A 20,667-nucleotide genomic window follows, 5' to 3' on the forward strand; every position below is an offset into this window, starting at 1 on the left:
CATGTTAGCAATAGCCCTTAGACTTATATATTATCCCATAGTGCTTTACAGCATTCTCTGAGCAGTTTACAGAGTCAGCCTATTGCCCCCAACAATGTGTGTCCTCATTTTACCGAACTTGGAAGGATGGAAGGCTGGAAGGCTGAGGCACCCTTGAGCCGGTGAGAATTGAACTGATGAACTGCTAGCAGTTGGGAGTCAGCAGAAGTAGCCTGCAGTACTGCATTCTAACCATTGCGCCCACCAAGGCTCTTTAAAACTATAGTTGAATTAATCAGACTTTAGAGATTTGCTGTACAAATCCTGGTGTATTTGGAGCAGTTGCTTTTGTCCCACAGAGAGCGGAGTTGCGCTGTAACTGTGAAAATTGGAAAAATGATTGAGATTTCTGCTAAGTTCAGGTAAACCTGGGGATATGATTACATGTATAAAGCCTGGATGAATGATTAACAAATAATCAATGAGGACAAGATCCTTTAATCAAAACAAAACTCATGGAAGATTGGTTCAGAGCAAACCTTACTTCCCTCCAAAATGTGTTCTGTGTCTCTTAATGGTTCTCATGCAGGTAAGGTTCTTGTGACCTCAACTGTAATATTTCATATATTTTTCCTTGGATTGTCATGGAGTCTTCCCTTCCTTCAGCTGGTTCTTTTGGTGTTGGACTTTGATTCACATAACCTCTCTACCAGACTAAGGTTCATGGCAGTTGTCTTGAATCTGGTTGGGGAAGGTACCAAGTGACAGGGTATTTCTTTGGGACTGGTCTTCTTAATGGCATCAGTCATCTTCTTGGAAATACCATATTTGTCAGATGAGAAAAGGGGGGGGGGGTAGTGAATTGATTAGGGGACAGAGGTCATCTTAAATTTGTGGTCATTAGAAAAGAAGCCAAGAGCCAGTTTGCTGGAGTAGTTAAGGCATCAAACTAGAAACCAGATGCCTTAAGTACATAGTCAGCTGGATGACCTTGGGCTAGTCATTATTTTTCAGTCCTAGGAAGGAGGCAATGGCAAACTATTTCTGAAAAAACCTTGCAAGGAAAACTGCAGGGACTTATCCAGGCAGTCTCTGAGAATTGGGAAGGGGGAAGAATGGATGGAACAGAACTGCAGGGGAGGAGAGGCAAGTATTGGACAGAAGAAAAGGGAGACTTTCTTAAGCAGCAGTTTATTTCGAAGGAACCTAGCTTTTTTTCTGCACTTCAATGCATCTCAGTCCCTTTCTGCATCTCATTGCCTTTCTCTTCAGCAGCATTTTATTTTATTTGTCTATATGGTCCCTAATTGTTGACACCAGCTTGATGGTATAGCATAAATCAGTGAAGTATAATTTTCTGTTGACTGTGCTAGTTTCTTTTTATTTAGGAAGTGTGTTTCAATGTGTTTTTTCTAGCAAGGCTTACTCCTAAATTAATGTATGCCTAAGATTTCAACCTAAATTGCTTTCACATTCTCGGAGAAACTGGTAACTATTTCACACAGCGAAACAGTGAGAAAATTCAACATCTTTATTTTTTTGATACAGGCTAGTCCTGGAATGGAATGTGAGAATGAGGAGGGGCTTTTGGTGCTCTCTGAGCTTGATTGTTTTCTTGCCTATGTTTCATTAGCCAAACTAGGCAGCACTATCAGAGAGTGGGGTATGCTCTCAATTTATATTCTAGTGGCTTGCCCTGTCAGTGTTGGTGGGAGCGGTCTAGGTGTTTTTAGTTGTTTGTTGTTGTTGACCTCTTTACTGTTTGGCAGTTCTTTGATTGAGGTATTGTTCACTTCTTGACTGTTGATCTGATAGTAATCTTGGTGTTAATTGCTGGTGGGGAGATGTTTTGATTTTTTGTTCTCTTTTTGGCTTGTTGATTGTCTCTTTTACACAGTATGTAGATGATGTTTATATCTATGGATCTATTCTCTGTGATAATGACCTTGGGTGTGTGGGTATGTGCTGCCCAGGAAATGATCAGATAAAAGGGGAAGGAGCCTGCAACTGAGTAATGGGCAGAGAAAGAAACTTAGAAAGGATCTGCTCTAACTAATCAGGCAGTATAAATGTGTACTTTCAGACTTGCAAGATTCTGTTAATGTAGCCTTATAATAAAGTAGAAATAGTTCATCTTGTTACGTTTCTTGTCTGCTCTACCTGGGACGCTGATGCTGACAGTAAAAATCTTCATAATTAATGTAACAAACTATTTTCAGACCTTTTAGCAATCAGAGGGCTCAGTCACTGTGCCTCCAAAGAGAGGCCAGACACTGTAGAATTCTGCAGGACCAGTAGGATAGAGTTGGAGAACCCATCCACCCCCCTTCTCCAATTAGGAGAGCAAGGATGAGAATCAAAGCTCTTTATGGAATATTTACTTTGCGGCAGGATGCCCTGTTTGATTTGCTTCTCCCACTGAAAAGAATCAGTTCACAAATATTGTGGGAAAGGCCCTTCTATGTCAGACAGCCTGGAGAAGAGTCGTAGTTTGTGGACACTGCAAATGTCAATTGGGTTCCCGTATCAGGCTGCTGTCAATAGAAATATGTGGAAATAATCTTTTTATAGAAAGGTTTCCTTTAAAATCAAGAATACATCTATATCGTGGCAGGGAATTACTGGGTGGTTTTTAAATTTCACAAGTTTCTTTGGAGTGAAGAGAAAGCCTTTCTGCTCTGGCTAAATGCCAACAAACAATTCTCCATCCTTCAATGGACGAAGGAGTGGTTAAGGGAAAACTATGATTATTGCCTATATTATTATTCAAGTATTAGTGTTTGGCAGAGAAAGTGGGGATAGTCAATAGAGAACATGACACCTTACTCTAGCCAGGCTGTTATGAATTTGTTTGCTAGGAAATAAGCTGCACAGACTGCAACTGGGCAAATACGCATAAGGATTTTCGCCTCGAAATGAACTTTGTCTCTCAGTTTTCTGAGATCCATTGTGCCTGCAGATGCTTTGGATTCCTGCAGCGGTTGTGTTGAGTTTTTTAAATTATAATAAAAGACATAGGTGGTCACTGGAGCCTTTTAAAACACATTTATTAACAGATGCAGAAAAAATAAAAATAAAACCATATTCCTCATCACCCCCAAATCCAACCACCTTTCACACAGAGAGTACGGTAAATCCATCTCTTGCCAGCTTGTCCCACCTCCCAGTGCCTCCATAGAAGTTACAGGGAAGGCCACCTGCTCAAGGCTTATGGGATAGTACAGTCAGTGGGGTCCAAAGAGACGGTGACATCCGCCTTGCACTGAATGGTGCTGGGCATACCAGGCAGTAGCTGGCAGCTTTGCAGTTCTGGAGCCACTTCCTTCACACATACTGCCTGCAGAAAAGACAAAAGATAGAAAAGAAAGACAAGTGCAACAGAGCAGGCACAGACCTGAGCCTCATGTACTTACTTGGAAGTATGCCCTATGGACCTCTTGTGTAATAGGGTTCTTGGAGAGAAGCAGTTTGTGAAGATGGGTTTGCTGGTCTCCCTAAGCTTTTAGCAATTCTACTGATACTCCGAGAGCCACTTTAACTAAATGTAACCCACACTGAACTGCACTGAATTTATTTCTGAAGAAATACAACTTGCATGGTGTTGCAATATGAATAATAGTACGTATGCTTGATACAGCTACGTTTTTTTCTTGCGTAATTTCCATTGCTACAGATTTTCTATCCATAAGTGTGATTTTTCCAAAAGGCAACTAGACTTTGTTTTTCCTTGAAGACATTTCTCATCCAAGATGTTTTTTCAGTTCCGACAGAAGAAGCTTCTTGGACAAGAAGCAAAATGTCTTCAAGGATAAGACGAAGTCCAGTTGCCTTTTGGAAAGGTACCGTTGGACCAACCATGACCTGAATGACTGAGAATCTCCACAGATGGATTTCCTATGTTGTTTTCACTTTTGGTTGGTTCTTCAAGGAATTAGGAATGGAGCAGCTATAGTACATATTACAATAAAATAATATGCAATACAGTACAGGGCTAACGTAAACCAATGAACATAAAGTAGACGCATCAAGTTTGTTACAACAAATGCCATATTCAATGCACTAGGTGCATCAGAATATTCACTGCGCTTATAGATGGGTGGAATTCCCACAAAAAAATACCTTACATAAATTGTCTTCCTCATTCCAAGCAACTTTCACAAAAAGAGAGGAAAAATTCTTTGGCGATTTAATTGCCTTGGCCTGGAAAGCTACTTGGCAAAGGAAGAAAGAGTCAGACTTAAAAAACAGAAGATTTGATTTACCAGAGGGGACATTATATGAATAAATATTTATTTGAATATGATTTAAAAAATGGATAATCCTTAGATATAATTAGACTTTTATCATAAGAAAGACATGATTTATAATTAGAATAGCACCTTTTTTTGTTATGGGAAATATGAAAATACGAGGATGGCTTGTATAAATGAAATTCTTAGCTACATATTACATTGATTAGAACTCTTTTGGTATTGACTGTTTCTATAAGACTTATAACTACCCTTTAATTTGAATTTATTCTTGTACTTTTTGTCCTATAACTAAATTATTCCTCTGAAATTAACGTTTATGTAAACTTTATGTTTAACCAATCTTTTCTCAAATATTTGACTATAACAATAAACATATTGTGATCTTTTATACTTGAGGATGTTTATATTCAATTTTGTATGCATTAATAGTAGCAAGAATTGCATTTGCATAGTGCTGGGAAAATGAAAACAATTTGGAAAGAAAGGAGGATCAGGGGGAAAAAAACCACTGGATTGTGCAGTATCGAACAGATTTATATCGAAGAAGTTAATGTTAAATATGTGAACCCAGACAACACGTTGTTTACTAAGCACTAAAGATTGTAATTGTTAAAAATCAATAAAAAATTTTTTTTTTTAAAAAAGATGATTCACTGCGGGAGACAAGATCCAATTCGACGGTGCACTCTTCACCGACGGGCGCTCCTAAGCATCCTCCCTCCTCTCTCCCCTCCTCCGAGTTTACTCTTCGTCCCGTTCCCGGAGCCCTGCTACTTCTTACCATGTTGCGCAGCCCGCCGAGGTTCTGCCGCGCCTCGGACATCGCGAGAGAGGATGCGGCGGGGCCGTCCTCGGCGCTACTGTCCGCGACGCTGTTGTCGTCGGAGCGGCGCACGTAAGGCGAGCGGCGGATGCCAGAGAGAAGCCCCGACGCTCTGCCCACGGAGTAGTAGCTGGGGCCGGCCGCCTGCTTGTACCACGCCTCGGCGGGCGGGCTGAGCAGCAGGGCCAGGGTGAGGCTGAGCAGCGCCAAGGTGGGTGGTCCGCCCATGCTGCGAGAGGCTGGCGACGGCTGGGTTGGTGGTCGCCATCGGCGCCTCCTTTTATAGCACCGGGGAGGCAGGACAGGGACGGGGAGCAGCCAGGCGGCTCCGGGGCGCCGGAGCGGGCGGTGGAGGCGAGCGCCGCGCCGAGCACGTGACCCGGCGGGACTCTTCGGGAGGAGGAAGCGCCCTGCTCCGCCCGGCGGGAGGCTCTCAATCGCGGCTTGCTTTAACCCTCTGCCCGCGTCCGCTCCGCCGGCTTCTCTCACGAGTTGAAGTTCCACAAGTCCGTCTCCCGTTTCTCCTTTGGCCGGAAGAAACAGACTCGAACAACGACGCGCTGGGGTCGCTCCGCCGTCGAGAGAGGACGAGACTCAGAGTTAAGGTTCCCTGGTGGCGGGAGAGGGGGAGGGGAAGCGCGGGCAAGCTCCCTCGACGACTAAAGCTGCAGCAAACACCCGTGGCTAACCGAGCCCCGTGAGTCACGGAAGCCCGTTTCCTTTTCTGCCCTTGTATAGGTACGCCGAAACATCACGTAACAAGAAGACTTGTAGCTGGATCGTTTCTGGCTCAATGGGTCGTGAGAACGGGGTCAATATTCCTGCCACATCCTTCCCTAATACTGCACTGCAACGAAATCTGACTTTGGCACATTAATCTAAAGCAGTGTTTCTCAACCTCAACAACTTCACAATCTGTGAACTTCAAGTCCCAGAATTCCTCAGCCAGCATGCTAGCTGGAGAATTCTGGGAGGTGAAGTCCACACATCTTCAAATTGCTGAGGTTTGAGAAACACTGATCTAAAGATAAGCTCAGTGGTCTGGGTTTTTCTGGCTTTGATTTATTTCTCAAATCTCCATGTGTAAACAATTTAAAATCTGCTGTTTTTACAAGAGGTTCTGATAGTTAACAAGGGGTTAACTGGGCTGCTGTCAAGCCCTTTCCAGCATTGTATTCATTTGCAATGCAAATATCTATATTTTTTGCTGTCTGTTGTAAAGGTAGTACTCAACCACCACAATTGAGCCCAAAATGTATATCGCTAAATGAGACATTTGTTGAGTGAGTTTTGCCCCATTTTACGACTTTCTTGCCACAGTTGTTCAGTGAGTCATTGCAGTTAAGTTAGTAACATGGTTGTTAAATGAATCTGGATTCCCCATGGACTTTGCTTGTCAGGTCACAAAAGCTGTTTACTTGACCCCCGGAGCACTGCAACCATGATAAATATGAACCAGTTGCAAAGCGGCTAAATTTTGATCACATGACCATGGAGATGCTGCAAGGATTGTAAAAGGGAGAAAAACAGTCATAAGTCACTTTTTTCAGTGCCATTGTAACTTTGAATGGTCACTAACGAGCTATTGTAAGTCAAGGAATACCTGTAACTGTATGTAATCCTTGATTCTGGGATGGGAAATTGTCTCTTGCTAAAACAGGATGGTGAGAATGATGTTTTTAATTTTAACAGAACAAAGCTTTGTTCTTTCAAGTAGACCTTTCACAGCTATAGTAAAATGCTGTGACCAAGGAGAATATATATCAGGAGCCCTGGTAGCACCTTCTCCAGCTAATAAATTTTATTAAAAGTCATAATCTTTCATGAATTGCAGCTCACTTCATCATTTCAGTCCATGAAAATAATTTTTGCCTTAAAAGGATATCTTAAAAAGAATTGCTAGTTGGAAAACCAGATTCCTGAGTTTTTACTATCATACATGGCTCTTCTACAAATAAGATACAGTGTTTGTTGCTGCCCTCTTATGGTATCTGGCTCATCTAAAAAAAATACTAATCCAGTTTACTTTTATTGCTATAACCCATGTATCAGTTATATGGTGTACAGTATACCTATTGTCCTATTGTTGTATAACAAAATGTATACAATTTATAAAGTAAAGCCCTAACAGCAGTCCAAAACAATAAACTGTAAAAAGAGTATTTTAAGAAATTACATTGTGTTTCATTCTCCAAAGAAGATAAAAATCACTCTGCCAGTTTTCAGCTATTTCAAATTCCAGAAATTTCAAAAGCCACACATACACAAACAGCCACTACAATTTGTGACTTAGCTGCTAAGATCCTGCAAAACTCCAGATTCTGTCATCATAATTTGATAACAAAACCCTCAATTTAGAAACATGACTTTTTTTGTCAATACTTAGCCATCAAAAGATGTAGCGTAATGGTATTAAGCCTCAGTGAAACTTCACATCTACTGTTTCTTTATCTCAACACTCAATTTTTTTCCTACAAAAGGAAACATGCCCTCAGTTGCCCTTCCTCCAAATTGTAGTCCCTGATAAGAAAAAAATATTTTCCTTATACTTAGTGTTGTGTGAATACTAGTCAATTAAAGTTTATTTAACATTAATCAAAACATGGCTTGATAGAAATATATGAAGCCAGGCAGTAACTAGACTATTGAAAGCAGAAAAGCAGCTAACCTAAAATTAGGTATTATAGCTAAAAATAAAATAGAGCAGGTACAAGAATACAATTTTCATTTTAATTAAAATTTGCTCAGGGGAACAAACTTTGGGGAACATTTGAGGAAGAGCATATTTTTAACTATAGTTAATTTTAGTGATCAGTTGTGTCTAACAAGACCCTGGTGTCATGTTTTGTGGCAAAAAAGCACAATTCTCCATGCTTGGGAAGATTCCAGAGATCATCAAAAGTGGTAGGTAATTCTTTTAAATAGAGAATTTTTCCTTGATGGCTATTTAGTTAGCATCACTTTTCATTTGAATAGCATAAAGAGCTTCAGTTGCACACTGAAGGCAGGGGTGGCATATCCAGCAGATTGCACCTACCTCAGGATGAAACATTGGAAACAGCTGGTTTGTAGATGCATAGCTATGAAACTAAGCTAGTATGGGAATCTTTTGCCATGAATAATCATTTGATTGAAAGAAGATCATAAATATTGCTTCCTTTCCCATAAGTTTTATTCCATCATCTCTCTGTTTAACTGTCAAAAGCATTGACAACAGATACCTGTATTGGCTAGCTAGAACCAAGAATTCCAATCTGGGTTGAAACACACCAGGAGCATTGTAAGGAATAAATCAAAGAATTCATTGGAATTCATCCTGTACAAATGATCTCATTTATTACTTGGGAATAAACAAGATCCGATAAGTCTTTTAAGAACAAACGCAGCCAGTTTGGTGTAGTGGTTAATCAGGAGACTAAGTTCTAATGTCACCTTAGGCATGAAAGCCAGATGAGCGACCTTGGACGAAATCATTCTCAGTCCAACTCAACTCATAGGGTTGTTGTTGTGGGGAAAATAGGAGGAAAGTATGTGTGTTTGCCATCTTGACTTATTTATAAAATAATAAAGATGGGGTAATTGTTTAGCGTATGGCATGTCATACATGGACTAGCAATGTAAATTAACATTTCAACCAGATTAGTACAACCCAATGAAATATAAATGTAGAAAAAAAATCTATGTTCAAATATCAATGTCTAGACCAGACATGTCAAACTCGCGACGTCATGCGACGTATCGGAACTTTCCCCCCATTGCTGGCAATGGGTTGGGCACAATTTCCTCATGACGCGTCCAGCACATGGGCCGGCAGTTTGACACCCCTGGTCTAGACCATTTAACCATTGAAGCGTAGCATTGTTTATATTAAAAAAAAAGATAATGGACCAGTATATGCCCTCACCTTACAGCCAGTCACGATGTGATCTAGTTTGACATGGGATCCTGCAGTCACATTTGAGGGGAGGATACTATGCCCCATTTATACAGAATCCTGGCAGATGCTGTGTTGCGAATCCTATTCAGGATTGTCCATTGCTGACATGATAGTTCAAAGCCTGGCACTTTTATGAGGATCATTTATATGTCTTCCTATAACTGGGCGTTTATAGTGATTCATTTGGCTTTCCATTGGGAATTGATGTTAAAATTGTTGGGCAGATGTTGTGCAAGTGCCAGTGGGGGAGGGTCCTTGATTTGAGTCTTCCTGCTGATAAATGAGGACGGTCAGCATTGGTAGGACTGAGCTGTTGATAATTTTTCTGTATTCTCACTAGTGCATCTTGCCTTCGTAAGGCTGGCAGTGCTATATGGCTCAGAGCAGGAAGCCAGCAAGTTGGAGTGGTTTTAATATATCCACTTATAATCCTAAAAAATTAATAAACAATTATGGTTCCGTGGGCCAAATGTGCAGCAAAGTGCTGGCACAAGCCTGAGCTATGGACTCATCAACTTTTAGATGTAAATCAAAAATCTGTATTAGTAGAATACTGTGTGGGTGTCAAACTCACCGTGTCACATGACGTGTTGCAACGTAACGTGACTTTTTTTGCATTGCTGGCAGTTTGACACCCCTGAACTACTGTTTTCTCTGTTTTGAACAAGTCAATCTCATATTATGAAGTTAAAATTGAGCCTAAAACTACAAAGGGTCAAGAAATTAAGAATTTTTTTGTTTATTAAAGCATGGCATCAGTAATACATATCACAAGAAAAGTGAGAGTTGGGTATTTTATGTTGAAGTTGAAAGTACACATTTTACAACAGTATTTAAAACAATAGTCTTAATAAAAATACAGCTGAGATACCTCTCTTACGCAAATCAATCCTATTTCATTTCAATCAACTACTAAAATTGAAACTGGAGGTTTAGTTGCTTGTAGCCTTCATACCGACATAGTCATCACTTTCTTCGTATTTTATAGACTTTGAGAGCTGAGCTGGTGTGGTACCATACGTTGGGACATCTGTATATAGGATGATGGCATTGAGAAAATATTGTAATATACAATAACAGTTTTCTTTGATTCTAGATTGATATTAGCAATTCTGGCAACTCAGAATGTATGTACAATATTCAGGGGACACAAAGGGATGAATCTCAACAAGCTTTGTGAATTCATGACATCCAAAGGAAGCTGGGGAAGAAGAGAGGGAGAAATCTTGTCAGAGTCACTCTTTGAACTTCCATTCCTGTCGGCACATTGGACAATGCTGTTGAACTTGTTGAGAATTAAGCCACTTCAGTATGCAGTGCATGTGGAAGCAGTGTGAACACTGTCCCCACACAAGAGGACAATCATCTCCAGGTACCTTACCTGTAAAACAAAAATGTTAATAGGGCAAAATCAAAGGAATACTCAGCTCAAGAAGACAAAAAAAATTAAGATTAATACTTACAGTCAGGGCAGCATCCATTAAAAGCCATTCGGCAAATGCCACAGTTCTCATCATTAGCAACCCAGAGCCAGGAAGCAACTCCATGCCAGCTCTTGATTTTCACCTTCATTGTATCCAGATTACTAAGGTCAGAATAGTATCTGAAGAGGAGAAAAAAAAAGAGGCTAATTGCAACTTCTTTTGTTGCTTTTTATATAGTTTAAATATGAAAAATTGTGTTATTTAAAATAGCATTATTTTCCATACAGCTTCATAGCTTTTAACAGTTCTGTGCCATCATTGTTGCTAACAGTTAAAACTTGGTACTCCTTGGTTGCTTTCTTGTTAAAGCTTTATTACTCAACTAGCAAACATTTTCAGTGCTAAAAGGGATGGGGGGTTTGCATTCTCTGCACAGTAGTTTGCCCTCTCAGTGGGAGTGTTATCTTCTTGCTAGTTAGTGGTATACTGTTTATAGCTTGATTGTTGGTCTGCTATTAATCCTGGTGTTAATCTCTGCTTATCTGGATGTTGATTGCTAGTGAGAAGGTGTTTTGATCTTTTTGTTTCCTTTGTTAATTGTCTCTTTTGAATTGTAAATAAAGGTTCATGTAAATGATAAATGTATGATAAATGTCATCTATTGCATTTACCAATTAAAGGATGGCATAAAGAAGATACAGGAGAAAAAGGGTTGCTGAATAAGATGCAACTGAAGCTTGATTCCCAACATGCCTTCTATGAATATTTTTGGGGAAGAATTAAAATAGGAAATCTATCTTGCAGAATGTTTTAAAGTTCACCTCTCTTTTGCTTGCAACTGGATGTTTAATTAAAAAAACAGCATAGGTGAATAAAAAAAATAAAGTTGCTTTAGGTATTAGATTCTTTAAAATTGTATTAAGCATTTTATAAAAGACTATAAACCATGAAACATGAAATGCATATAAGAATAAAGCACAAAATATAACAGTAGAACAAAAATAATCATAGAATCTAAAATGTAATGGAGGTTAGTTTTTCACTATATAGTTAGTTAATTATAAAGTTATGACACATCATTTACTAAAGGAGATACAAAAGCCCTAATTAAAATTCAAACTAAAAGTACAAAGTACAAGGTTAACACAGTGTAAGCCACTAACTAAAATTATAGGCTATAACAGATTAGGTTACACTAGTAATTTCTTATAAAATTTAAATATAATTGTATAAACACTAAAAAAGAAACTTAGAATGTGGTACAAATCTACAGAGTAAATGATAATTTAGGAAAAGTTACATATAGACGAGAGATTATTTTTAACTTTAAAATATAGTCCTATAACTTAATTAGGAATTCTTTAAGCAAAGGACCAAACACCCTTTCTTATACAATTAGCATATACAAAATTAGTTCTGCATACTTGGAAGAAATATATGGTTTAGTAAAATTTAATAAAAATGTATCTGGTTGCAAAGAGAAGTCAATTTTCAAAATTTGTCTCATTGTAATATGTATTATTTTCCAAAACCATTGAGCTTTACTGAATTGCCATTACATATGACAAAAAATTATCCACCTTGCTCATTGCACTTCCAACAGTTTCTAGAAAATCAGTTACTAACTGTAGCAATTAGGACATGCTACAATGGAGTAATACAAGCAATGATAAAACATCTTATAACAATTTTCTCTTGAGAACAATATTTGGAGTAAATGCATTCTCCTTCTGCTATTGAAATCCCCATTTTTGCATCTCTATTACAGTATTCAAATTTGGCACCCGTTCAATCATGCAATATTTGACCTATTTCCAATAAGTTCTACGTTGCAATTTTTGAAAGTATTAATTAAAATCTAACTTGCCTTTTCGCCAAAATTAATATAATGGAAAAACCTCTACTACAATTTATACCGGTAAATCTCAATTGCTGTAATTTTACTGCATGCAAACACAGCCAAATTTTAAAATAATCACATCATAAACTCTATAAAAAATGGTTTGACTCTCTAATACTAATCCTCAGGAAAAAACGTGGCAGGTTTCTCGTTAATTACTAGCTTCGCCATTACATTTTTCTTTACTTGCTCTAGTATTACAAACTTATAACCAATATGGTTTAATTAAGCCCCAACCTTCGGGGAAAGGGGCAGAATTCCTTTTTGCCTTTGCTTTCTCCTATTATTTAAAAACATTCCGCGCAATTCCAAAATTGGGTTAATGCTTCCGAGGCATTGCCTTGCTATCACTATCCTATTGTTTTGATTGTTCATAACACTTTAGTACGGCACTAGGAAAAACAGGCGTGTTGAGAGAAAAGGCTCGGAAAGTGAAAACACGTCACACTAGCTGACTTCGCACGACACACTCATTCCGGGGTTTACCTAAATAAGTTGTAAGTTCGCAAACATAAGACGCTAACACGTGACTAGGGTGATAGTACTTCAGAGGCCCCTGCGAACGCCGTCTGCGTTTCTTTCTCTTCCCCCTCCCCCCCCCAAAAAAGCCAAAGGCTAAAAGAAAGCTCCACCCACCGCACCTCCCACCAACAGCCGCCGCTGCCCCTCCCTTTTTATTGTCTCCCCCCTCCCCCGCACCAACCTTCGCGCCCAAACTCAACTCTTCCCAGCCACCACATTGGAGGACCCCGCCCTCTCTCAGGCCCCCATTCCTATAAAACCTCGCCAAGGGAAAGCAGCCTTTTATTTCTTTCAGGAAACCAAGCTTGTACGCTTACGCTCTTTTCACCCCTCCATTTCTTAATCCAGCCTTATCCGTTTCCGGTCCCCGGTATAGCGCGGCCGGAAGTGTAGGCCCAGGAACCGGAGGGAGCCGCCATCATGGGCGACAAAATGGATATGTCTTTGGACGACATTATCAAGCTGAACAGGAGTCAGCGAGGCGGAGGTGGCCGAGCCGGCGGTGGTCGAGGCCGGGGAAGAGGAGCTACAGGTCGAGGCGGCGGAGCTGGGCGAGGCGGAGCTGGGCGCGCAGGCGGAGGCGGCCCCATCCGGAACAGAGCCGCTCTGTCCCGGGGAGGCGGCAGGAACAGGCCCGCGCCCTATAGCCGGGTAAGGCCTCTTTTAGGAGGTTCTTCCATCGAGTAGCGGGCATGGTCGAGACGGAGGAGCGGCATTTTAAATTTATCGGGGCAGCAGCGTAGGGCGAAATTCTCCGGCGTCTTTAGGGAGAGACGCTCTCTGTTGGGATTTGCGGTCTGGTTCGGTATCCTGGTGTACTTGGGTTTCGTTTAGACCACAAATTTGGGAAACAAAAGGAAATTAAAATGTTGAGCCGAATAGAGAAGATGGGGTTATACTGATCGGAACTCCTTCTCTTCACAGCCAAAACAACTCCCTGAAAAGTGGCAACATGATTTGTTCGAGAGTTGCTTTGGCCCTGGTGCTGGCGTGGAAACGGGTGGAAAGCTCCTTGTCTCTAATCTGGATTTTGGTGTTTCAGATGCAGACATACAGGTATGTTTGTTCTTAATAAAGGATCCTGGATAGTGCGTAAATGGAATAAACTATGGCATTTATCATAGTTTTCATTTATTTTCTGACAATACTACACTAATATTGAAGATTAAAACATTTTAGTCTTTGTAAAATCTTTCTGAAATTAATTTATGACAGAGAATTGATTCTAGCATCAGCCAGATGCTAGATTCTAGCATCAGCCATATTAGCCATAATATTCAACAATGATATGCTATATTTTGAAAGTAATGGCATATACTGTTTTGTTATAAAATATTTGAGCAATTCTGCTTTATTGCAAACCAACTTTCAGGTACATTTGAACCGTCTGGTCGTACAAATGTTTCTTCTGTTAAAGGAACTTTTATTCTGGGTGGCCCATTTATATTGTTGAACAAATCTTTGGGCTTGTTCTTGAAACTGCAAAAAATAAAAATAGTTTATCTAATTCAAATGCAGCTTCAGTTCTTTATTGAAAAACTATTGATGAAATGTTACTGCTATCTCTAGACCAAATCCTAGGACAAAGAGAATACTAGGAAACTGATATAGTGTAGTGATTAGAATGTTTCTCAACCATGACAATTTTGAGGATGCTGGCTGAGGAATTCTGGGAGTTGAAGTCCATACATCTCAGAGTTAGCAAGGTTGAGGAACACTATTAGAATATTGGCTGGGGAAGGTTCAAATCCACATTAGACTGTTAGGCTCACAAGGGGACTTTGATCAGCTGTTATAGCTCTGTCCATTCTCATAGAACTGAAAAGTACAAAACAGATTTTGTATATAAGCTGTTTTTATCTCCTTTGGAGGAACATTGATATAAATGGGAAAAATCAGTAAACATTTTGACGTGAATATTATGAGCAGTTTTTTTTAATATTCTAAAAATACTAGCCTCACTGGTTATAAATATACTGATTTATTGGAGGACTTTGGCATTTATATTATAATTTTCTCAGCCAGTACATATTTTGTACTGGTTTTAATTGCTTTAGAATTATTGCTGCCCAGAGCTACTTGATTGAGGTGGGCGGGTATAGAAAATAAGATTGATTGGGAGATTATAAAGTATAAATCTTTAAATATCAGTTGAAGCAGGAAAAAGACAACCTTAACATAAGGACTGTTTTATAGACATAAGAGCAAAATTACATGCGTAGGGATATACAGTCCTCTATTATACATTTCTAGGCTTTCTGAATAAACTTAAAGACCCTCTTACCATTCTCATACATTAACCTTACTTTTCCATTTTTTCAGGAGCTTTTTGCAGAATTTGGGACACTGAAGAAGGCAGCAGTACACTATGATCGTTCTGGACGTAGTCTAGGTACTGCAGATGTCCATTTTGAGAGGAAAGCTGATGCTCTGAAGGCTATGAAGCAATACAATTGCGTTCCCTTGGATGGTATGTATGTACTTGCTAATCATATTGGGGGTTACACAAGGATGAGAGGTGATCTGACATGGTTTTGGTAATTAACCAGCTACTTGTATATAAGCATTCTCCTTAGGTGACAAGGACCTACATTTAGGGCAAGTATATGGAATACAATATAATGGAGTAGTGGATTGGTAGAGGAGTGTTCAGTGCTCCATTCTCCCTCTATGTGCCCAGAATAGAAATCAATGTTAGAAGAAGGAGATCCTTCTTTTCTGAATGGGTCTTTTCCTGACCATTTTCTATTGGCATTTTTGACTGCTGGATTTATTTTAAGTTGTTATGATAATCATGGACATTAATTCTTTTTATTATTCTTAGGACGTCCCATGAACATTCAGCTGGTTACATCACAGATAGATACCCAGAGGAGACCAATACAGAGGTAAAAAACTTACCTTAATGTTCATTTCTTTAATTAAGATTGATTATGCTATTTTCAGGATTTTGTGGTAGTATCAGTATATTATTACTACAGACAGTAGTGGAGTCTGCCGTATTCATACAAAAAACCTGAAGTTGAATTTTTAACTTAAAAATGTGGTGTAATCATACTTAAGCAAAGCTTGCTCAACAGATTGGGGTGGCTAACATGTTATATGTAGACCAGTCATTTGTATGTAAGGGGAAAAATAAGAGGAAAACATCTTACAATGTGGTTATTCCTCACTCAATAGACTATTCAACTCATTTTGTGTTGATATATACTATATATTTGTATCTTATATTTGATTTGCTTTCCTTTAAATTAGTTGTCTAACTTTAGAAAAAATGGAAAAATAAATTTACAAAGAATAAACAGACCAAATTTCTTGGTAATTGATTAGTTATGATTCCAGAAAAAAAATTAAAATGGGGATAGTGGCATTCCTTAAATAGCCAAAATTGGTATTTGATCTTATATACTTCATATTGCAACCCTGCTGTCCAGCAAAAAGATTTTCTATTTCAGAGTTTAGATTCCCTCATACTGTTAATTGATTATTATCATAAACCAAAGTAGACCTATTGCTTATTACGTACTCTGGTACCTAAAATAGAGGCTAGGGAAATTCTGTATTTTTCTAAAGTAATTGTACTCAAAGGGCCTCCAGTTTATAAGAGATATCAGATACAACGATTCACTTTTGTGGTTTGTTGATCATGTTCTGTCATAATGCTCACTTTTACATTAGCCTCTAAACTGATATACTTTGCATTTTCGCTTATGTATGTCTGAGCACCTCTAATTTAGTATCTTTTGTGATATTAGTGTAAATAGAGGAGGTATGACAAGAAACCGTGGTGGCTCAGGTGGCTTTGGCGGTGGCAACAGACGAGGCAGTCGTGGCAATAGAGGCAGAGGCAGAGGGGCTGCTAGGAGTTCCAAACAGCAGCTCTCTGCAGAAGAATTGGATGCACAGTTGGATGCTTATAATGCTAGGGTAAGTAATGTATTAAAGAAGATGGAGGCAGAATGTTGCCCCGATGACTGAATTGGCATGTACTTGTACAACTCCCATAACTTTGCAGTAATGTTTTAGTTGAATAAATTGGCATGTATATTTTCAGTTGCTTGTATATTCCTCTTGGGTATGAAAACCACACTAATATGAAGGCAGTCCTGACAACACTAGTTAATTATGATTCTAGTATGATTAACTTATCGTATTTATGCTCATTAAAGTTAACATGGTAGAACATGTTTTGAACCACAAAAGAAATCAAGTTCTATAATGTAATAGCAATTCTAAACTCTACATTTTTCATGAATGTATCCAGACATAATTTGCTTTTTTAATTGCTATTCATGCTTGGGTCAGATTGGGTAAACTGCTGCATTTTATAATAAACATTATTTGGAACTAAAATTTTATTTGTATGTGCACACATGTACACATGCATGAATGAATAATCCATAATGGTTATCTCTAAGGCCATGGCACTAGTGAAACAGAGAATCAAAATTATGGTCTATTATATATAAGCATCTTTAATAAATTATCTCCACTGCTACTGAATGATGATCCCTGACAATTAGCATGTATTAAACCAGCAGGCCTGTATTTAAATTGAGATAGGTTCAGATATTTATGCATACATATATAAGAAAAGAACTCTCCATCTTTTTTAAAGACTCGTGAAAATCTAGAATTGGGGGATTGTGCTCTTCCAAATACTTTAAAGCTGAAATTGCAAATCTTGTGAAAAAAATCCTTTTCTGGGTGTGACTCTACTTTGAAATGATTCATGGCAAAATTTGTAATACCAGAGCTATGTTTGCCACTGGAGAATCACTATGCCTAACCTGTTGCTTTCTTAAGTTTTTACTTAATTGTTTACAGCCAAATAATTGTCTTTTCCTTTCTTTCTAGATGGACACCAGTTAAATCTGATGATGCGTCACATGCATGGAAAGGACTGCAGACATCTCATTCCATGCTCCCTAGTGGGAGGGAAAGGGTGTATAGCGGCGGCTACTAATATCAAGAATGGAATTTGTTTTACTTTTATGTTTTGAAATAGGTTTTAAACTCATGTAAAGGTTTCTTTCTTTTTTTTTAAATTCTGAAACAGATCTGTTTTGTACTGAGTTATTTTTGGGAAAAATTTTACTGGTTGCCTGTTGGGCCAAAGTGGCTTTTTCACTTTGGCAGTAATAAAATAGAAATGTGTCTAGAGCTGTAAATGTCTGCTTCGTGTTGCAGCTGGAGCCTAGTCTTGGGGCTGCAAAAGCAAAGATGAATAGGGGAAGCAGACGGCCTGCTAGCCCCCAACTAAATAGTTGGTGCTGATTGCCCTTCCCATGAGGAGGGATTCTGTTCTCTCAGGTCTCCCTCCTTCACTCTGCTCCAGAAGAGGTTTGTAAACTCTGCATCCCACCATCTTCTGTGTGCTGACTCTTCTCCTTCGGTTTGTGCGAAAGCCACCAATGTGACTACTGTTGCAGGGAGGTGATGTTCCCTGGTGAAGCTGACTTTGGAGGTCATGGGGAGGGAGTAAATTTCTTGTTAAAGTTGTTTTGTATTTAACACTTGATTCCAAAGTTCAGTGCTGGTCCCACCTCAGTATTTTTACTGTAAAATAGTTGCTGTGAAAATTCAGTGACACCAACATGCCAAGTAAAGATTTAGTCTTTCAACTTGTAATTCCCTATTGAATTCTTATTTTAAGTAAATCTAAAGACATTTGTAATGGTCTATGCTGTAATGTATTATGTAATAGATTAAGACTATTTCTAGATCTTAACTGGTATGGGATGGAGTAAATATCAGACTAATGTGAAAACTTTCATCTGGTGGGTGAGATACCTAAGGGATAATTCTAGTAATTGTACCCAAGATACCTCTCTTTTCTAGCATCCTCAACATGTTCTAAGTTTAGACTAAAAAGGATTAATGCCTGTCTAGTTATTGGTACATTGCCCCTTCAACATCAGAATATTCTAATGCTGAAACTAATGCATCAATATGAAAAAGTGGATATAGCAGGATACCAAAGTTATGCAGGAGTAACAGCTGATGGAAGATTCTTGATATTACTTAAGATTTTTAACAAAAAAACCTGTTACATAGCAATGAAACAAATATATGTAGGTGCTAGATGTTGGGAAAATAGTAATATGTGACACTTTTTCTGTAATTTACATAAGTGTAGCAGTAAATATTTTGGGAAAAAATGTTCAGATGTAAATTCCTTACATTCAATCTAATTAAGGCATATACTGATAAAAAGCTTAACCATACGTGTGAAAGATGACTTGGTATGGACAAGGAAGTGACAAAATGCATTAATATAAAGTGGAAACACTACTGCCATTTGTCCTTAATTTCATTTTAGCATCCATATAATGTGAAGTACATTCAGTTTTATATAGGGAGGCAGCATATTTTTCATAATTGTGCAGATACATTAGTAGGAAATACTGGTCTAAACAAGAGCTCTTCTAATGTATATCAAAGCTATAAAAATAGTACACAGACTTAAAACTTGGTAATTTACTATGGCATAATATAGGAAGAAACATAATCTTGCAATGTTATTGAACTACAGTTCTCAATAGCTAATGAAGAGAGTTATAGTTAAGCAACATCTAGAAACCCACAAATTCCTTACTTTTGTAAAGAAACTTAATATGAAAGTCTTTGTTCTTGTTTTGAAATACTATTGGGATTTTTATGTTAGCCATTATGTTTAATTTTATTGATAGATCTGCGGGTATTTTCCTAGGGCAGTGAAAAAGATATACTTCTTTGAAATTGGACATCATTACTTAGAAAAACTATGAAAAAGCAGCCCTAAATGAACAGATTATAGTATACGTAACATGTAGAAATTGTGGAATGGTTAATGAGGAATATTGTGAAAAGTATAAAATCAACAATCGGAATGCAAATATAGTACTGTATGCTAGAATTTTTGCCATTTCTTTACCAAATGATGTTTGGCCAGCTATTGGTCATAATAAATTAAAGCAATCTCAGTTCTCAGTTGCTATAAGTAAGAATTACAGTATAATACGATGAACATCGACGCAATGAACATGAATTTGGACAAACCCTGGGAAACGGCGAAGAACGGGAGCCTGGCGTGCTATTTGTCCATGGAGTCGCAGAGTCGGAAATGATTTGGAAACTGAACAGTATAGCACACAAACGCTATAACTATCAAGATGGTTGGGAAGGTTTCAGGGTGATCTGCCAGTCTTAGTTTAGTTGCTATTATTAAAACTGGTCTTGTGCAATGGTATTTCGTAAAATTATAGCAAAGGCAATGAGCTAAAGCAAAACCGACCCAGCCGACCACATAAGACGTCACTGTCTACAGGTTTACACAATAATTCTTTGCGGCCCTCCCTCTTCTATAATGCCTAATAAAATTCATAGGATTATAGCCTCAATGAATATTGGAGAACAAGTCGCTCTCCAGTTACATTGGAATTAGCAGGACTGCTTTAATTTAGGAAGCAAAGCTGGAAGGGAATGGACTGCAGCTTCGGGTTAAATAATCAAGTGTACACACACAGAGAGAGGGACAGTAAAGGGTATTTTATTCAATCTAACGTGCCGAAGCAAGAATCGTTGAATTGGGCAGCTATCAAGAGCATTAGTTTTGAAGTTTTTGGAAGAATCGTTGGGCAAAGCTTTCCCACTAATGCGAAACGTCCGGCATCAAAGTTGCGGTCAACTTATAGAAGGCGTGCCGCGACCTCGAGCTTTATTTGGGGACCTCCTGCTTTCTTCCCCCACAATAGGAGCGCCTGTTCCCTCTGCTCATTAGGAACCGAAAGTCCGCCAATACCACTCCAAAATGGCTACCGGGCGAGGCGAGAGCGATTCTTCCTCGT

General features: G+C 38.7%; 3 protein-coding genes across 6 annotated transcripts; 1 reads left to right on the plus strand and 2 right to left on the minus strand.

Annotated features, from left to right (window-relative positions):
- Positions 1 to 3,078: 3,078 nt before the first annotated feature.
- On the minus strand, positions 3,079 to 5,283 carry NPB (neuropeptide B). Its single transcript, XM_015825152.1, has 2 exons — positions 5,014 to 5,283; positions 3,079 to 3,316 (listed from the first exon to the last, which is right to left on the minus strand). The coding sequence occupies exons 1-2, from the start codon at positions 5,281 to 5,283 to the stop codon at positions 3,188 to 3,190; spliced, it is 399 nt and encodes a 132-aa protein (XP_015680638.1). The 3' UTR covers positions 3,079 to 3,187.
- A 4,436-nt stretch (positions 5,284 to 9,719) lies between these two features.
- Positions 9,720 to 13,204, minus strand: ANAPC11 (anaphase promoting complex subunit 11). 4 transcript variants are annotated; one of them, XM_015825154.1, is made up of 3 exons: positions 13,156 to 13,204; positions 10,456 to 10,595; positions 9,720 to 10,373 (listed from the first exon to the last, which is right to left on the minus strand). In XM_015825154.1, exons 2-3 carry the CDS (start codon positions 10,562 to 10,564, stop codon positions 10,228 to 10,230), a joined length of 255 nt encoding a protein of 84 aa, XP_015680640.1. In that variant the 5' UTR covers positions 10,565 to 10,595; positions 13,156 to 13,204; the 3' UTR covers positions 9,720 to 10,227. The 4 variants fall into 4 exon arrangements, with proteins under 4 accessions (XP_015680640.1, XP_015680643.1, XP_015680642.1 ...); XM_015825157.2 differs by lacking the exon at positions 13,156 to 13,204 and adding an exon at positions 13,020 to 13,127; XM_015825156.2 differs by lacking the exon at positions 13,156 to 13,204 and adding an exon at positions 13,039 to 13,117.
- A 34-nt stretch (positions 13,205 to 13,238) lies between these two features.
- ALYREF (Aly/REF export factor) lies at positions 13,239 to 18,519 on the plus strand. Its single transcript, XM_015825153.1, has 6 exons — positions 13,239 to 13,489; positions 13,763 to 13,894; positions 15,161 to 15,308; positions 15,663 to 15,726; positions 16,594 to 16,765; positions 17,696 to 18,519. Exons 1-6 carry the CDS (start codon positions 13,259 to 13,261, stop codon positions 17,708 to 17,710), a joined length of 762 nt encoding a protein of 253 aa, XP_015680639.1. The 5' UTR covers positions 13,239 to 13,258; the 3' UTR covers positions 17,711 to 18,519.
- The last annotated feature ends 2,148 nt before the right edge of the window (positions 18,520 to 20,667 follow it).

This window comes from Protobothrops mucrosquamatus, unplaced genomic scaffold, assembly GCF_001527695.2.
Source record: "Protobothrops mucrosquamatus isolate PMUCROS unplaced genomic scaffold, P.Mucros_1.0 scaffold2515, whole genome shotgun sequence".
Taxonomy (NCBI): Eukaryota; Metazoa; Chordata; class Lepidosauria; order Squamata; family Viperidae; genus Protobothrops; species Protobothrops mucrosquamatus.

Coding starts and splice junctions, on each gene's coding strand:
- ALYREF (XM_015825153.1), top strand. CDS start 13,259: ATGGGCGACAAAATGGATATGTCTTTGGACGACATTATCAAGCTGAAC. Junction 13,490..13,762: donor GGCCCGCGCCCTATAGCCGG/GTAAGGCCTCTT, acceptor TTCTCTTCACAG/CCAAAACAACTCCCTGAAAA. Junction 13,895..15,160: donor TTTCAGATGCAGACATACAG/GTATGTTTGTTC, acceptor CCATTTTTTCAG/GAGCTTTTTGCAGAATTTGG.
- NPB (XM_015825152.1), bottom strand. CDS start 5,283: ATGGGCGGACCACCCACCTTGGCGCTGCTCAGCCTCACCCTGGCCCTG. Junction 3,317..5,013: donor TCGGCGGGCTGCGCAACATG/GTAAGAAGTAGC, acceptor TCTTTTCTGCAG/GCAGTATGTGTGAAGGAAGT.
- ANAPC11 (XM_015825154.1), bottom strand. CDS start 10,564: ATGAAGGTGAAAATCAAGAGCTGGCATGGAGTTGCTTCCTGGCTCTGG. Junction 10,374..10,455: donor TAATGGATGCTGCCCTGACT/GTAAGTATTAAT, acceptor TTTGTTTTACAG/GTAAGGTACCTGGAGATGAT.